We start from the raw sequence: 3,494 nt of genomic DNA on the forward strand, positions 1-3,494 counted from the left end.
TACACGTTCAAACTTTTAGCTGAAACTTATGTGCTTCAGCGCTGCTACAGAAGTTTCACGAAGTGGTCTTAAACGGTGCATGTCTTTTTTTTTATCACCACTGCAATCGTTGCGACCGTAGCAGAATTAGAAAGCGGTTCTACGTTAAACTTGTCTCGCAACAGAAGTTCAAAACGTTTCATGATCCCGACCTTTTTACACAGTGCAAAGCTCGGTGAAACTTGTTTCCCAGCGCCGTTGCACGCAAGTTTGAGCTAGACGTTTCAACTTGTAATTATAAGAGCGGCTTTCGCAAAAGAATGTCGGCTCTAAAAATAAACACAAAAAAAGCCCGTAAAAGATTTTGCCGTTTATTACAGAATATCGCCCATCATGCAGTGCCTAATCTCAAACATATTTTCTCAACTGCCATCTTATACAAAACCAGCCCTTGCTCCCCCTGCGAGCAGAGCCTCTCTAAAACTCACCAGAGGGCGAGCAAGAGAGGCTCTTCAGAAATCGTGTCAATTCTTTTAAGTAGCCGCAGGCCAAGTTTCTCGGCTAGTCAATCCGGTCAAACCAGTTTAGGCAGCGCGCGCATCGTATTTTTGACACGACAAAGGTCAAAATCCGGACTTCAGTACGAAAATCAATATGGCGTCTAGGAGTGCGATCGATACTTGGCCTGGGCTTGAAACTGTCTTCAAGCAACGGCTTGCATATACTCAATAAAGACTTTGCACGATTTCAGCAGAGTCCTTTCTTTTTCGTCGCTTTTAAGAAAGGCTCTACTAGCAGGATGCCCTTGCTGAGAAATCTTTAAAAATCCTCTCCTTATTTTGAACAGAAAAGGGAAATCTTTGATAGATGTACTCGTTAGAGCAAAACTCTGAGGGTCTTTCAATTTCCTATCTTGACGAATAGTAGTGGTGTTTGGCCATATCATGCGAAGTGACAAGTGATGACTGACGTCTTATGACACCGGAATTTTTTACAGACGGAAGTCAGTTCTGCCGCTAACCGCTTTCATCCGAGACTGCCGAGACTAGGAGTTAAAGGACTTGCACATAAATGCATTTGTGTGATATAGTTAAAACAATCATTTATAAACAGCATAACTTGACCCTACTTAAGGCAATCCTTTAATTCTTGATTTAAGGAAAATGTGAGACATTTAACGGCTGATATTGGCTTGCTCGTTTGACCAGAGTGACAGTTGACGGTATAATTATCACTTTTTCGACGGTTGACGGTTAAATTTTTGGCCATTTGACGATTGGCAGTTAACCCCGTTGACGCCCTCTTGTTTTGGTTACCTCCGCATTTTGTCCTATTCACTGACTCGCTGACTTTGTTTTTTATTTTTAAAGACCTTCGTCGTTGAATGCACATTAGATCGCCGATGATACCTCTTCGGACAGAAGTGTTGAAGAGTAAAACCACAACTGGGCTAAAAACGCAATTGAGGTGAGGAAAAAACAATCGCCAGAAGCGAAAGCTACATGGAATCCGTCTAAAAATAAACTTCGCCAGAAAATATATCAGCCAGCAGGCAAAGTAAACAAACGTAATGACAAACATCATTTTAATGATGCTAAGGACAGCAGTGCTTCGAGCTCTTCTACGGCGAACAGCTGTGGCATTTTCTTGACCTGGCGCCCTAGTTCGAAGAACTACCACAACTATTGTGTACGAGCAAAATATTGCTACCCAGGGAACAGCATAGAAGATAACCAGAAGGCAAACATAGTAGACATCTCGCGAATTCTCATTACTGAACGCATTACTTAAAACTGAACTGCAAATTTGTCTGCCTTTGTAAATCTTGGTTCGTAAGGCAACAAGGTATGGAAGTCGGGCAATGATTGACAAAGCCCATGTCAGAAAGACCCCGATCTTTGCAGCTTTGGCGGAGGAGAGAGTTTTCATTGGAAAAACGACGGCACGAAATGTATCTAAACTGGAGGCAAGAAGATTCAGGATGGACGCAAGAATCGCAACCCCGTGAACGAAAGGAACCATCTTGCAGAGAACAAAGCCCAAAGTACCATCGACGAACCAAGTTATTCCGAACAGGAACATGGGGATCAACCGTGGCATGTATACAGTTGTTATTACAAGGTTGGCTGCTGCCATGTTCACCACAAAGTAGGTAATAGTTTTGCGAGTTCTTTCATGCTTGAGAAATGCTTTCATTATCAAAACGTTGCCAGCCAGCGATACCAGTATGAGGGCGCTGTAAGCTAAAACTCGCCCAAGCTTAACCCTGACAGGGTCATCCAAGAAACAAGTTAATCCTTCTTGGCTTTTGTTTCTTGCATAAATGGAACTATTGCTTGCAGAGAAGTTCATTGCCTAAAGAAGGTCAGGAACGAGACGGTCTGTTAGTAAGAAACAAATGTCTTCGTTGGTAAAATGATATGTGGTATCAGCCTTACACAAGGCTGTCCTGATTCATGAATCTCGTCCCCAGGGTGTGTTCGGCTGTCAACAGTCGAGATGACTCTCGGGGCGAGCGTGCCACTCGGGACCTCTACCATTTTAAGGAAATTTGTTTTCGCAAAATTTGTTTTTTCTTCACTTCGTATCATGATTTGTTTGCTTGAGTTCAAAGTCAGTTATTCCGGCTCACCCTTCAAGTTTCAAATGATCTTAGAATTGCAAAATATTCTACTGAATTTTCCATCCAATCATACACCAAGTACACACTAGATAAGAGCTCACGAGGGACTGATTCAGACAGCTGGCCTGTCTGTCGTTACAAAATTAAACAATATATACAACTAGGCGGTCAACCATCCAAGTGGTAATATTGACTAACAGGACTTAATTTTAGTCGAGAATATTTACATATTCAAAAAGGTCGTGTTGTGTTCGGCTCGCCCAATGGAATAACATTGGTTCCCGTTTGTTCACCTATCGGAAGTCACACCTTGTCAAACGGGGCTATTATCTGGGTGGGTAACCGTGCTGTACGTCTGGAGAAGTCAGACTGGTGTAGTGGTTACCCTCTGCAATTGAGTGTGGGTCAAATTTCACTCGCTCTCGACATGAGTCGAGGGTTTTCTGTCCAGGAACTTTGGTTTTTACCCTTATTAATAATCGACTTTCAGCTCCTGGGTGATATTAACATTGTAGGAGAACTAGTGTCCTGTCAAATTTATCACCTTCGTTGGTGAAAATAAACATTTGTGCGATGGTAGCTATTTTCATTCCACTTAGATAGCATTGTTCCACGTTGGCAAACCTATGAGTTGGATTGTAAGAGCGATGTCGAAATAATTATTTCAACATTATAGAGAATGAAGATTGACTTTAAATATCTATGTCCCTTTTGCCTCGACCACAACCTGCCAGTTGGGCTACTGCCGGTTTTCACTGTCAACGTCAAGAATCAAAGACGTAAAAGAAAAGGTTCAGGTCTGTGCAATGTTTCATGCGGGAGATATTCGAAGAAATGTTTTACACAAATTTATGAGGCTTTGTATAGAGACGCCATGTTTGTGTCCCTCTGA

At 42.2% G+C, this 3,494-nt stretch overlaps 1 protein-coding gene across 2 annotated transcripts in view; it reads right to left on the minus strand.

The window, feature by feature from the left end:
* Positions 1 to 516: 516 nt before the first annotated feature.
* LOC138050400 (substance-P receptor-like) overlaps positions 517 to 3,494 on the minus strand; it is a 4,792-nt gene continuing 1,814 nt past the window's right edge. For both annotated transcript variants that reach the window (XM_068896731.1, XM_068896730.1), the window contains exon 2: positions 517 to 2,334. In XM_068896731.1, the coding sequence (XP_068752832.1) occupies positions 1,105 to 2,331 (1,227 nt within the window). In that variant the 5' untranslated portion in view covers positions 2,332 to 2,334 and the 3' untranslated portion in view covers positions 517 to 1,104. The remainder of the gene's footprint in view (positions 2,335 to 3,494) is intronic.

This window comes from Montipora capricornis, chromosome 6 (genome assembly GCF_036669925.1).
Source record: "Montipora capricornis isolate CH-2021 chromosome 6, ASM3666992v2, whole genome shotgun sequence".
Lineage (NCBI taxonomy): Eukaryota > Metazoa > Cnidaria > Anthozoa > Scleractinia > Acroporidae > Montipora > Montipora capricornis.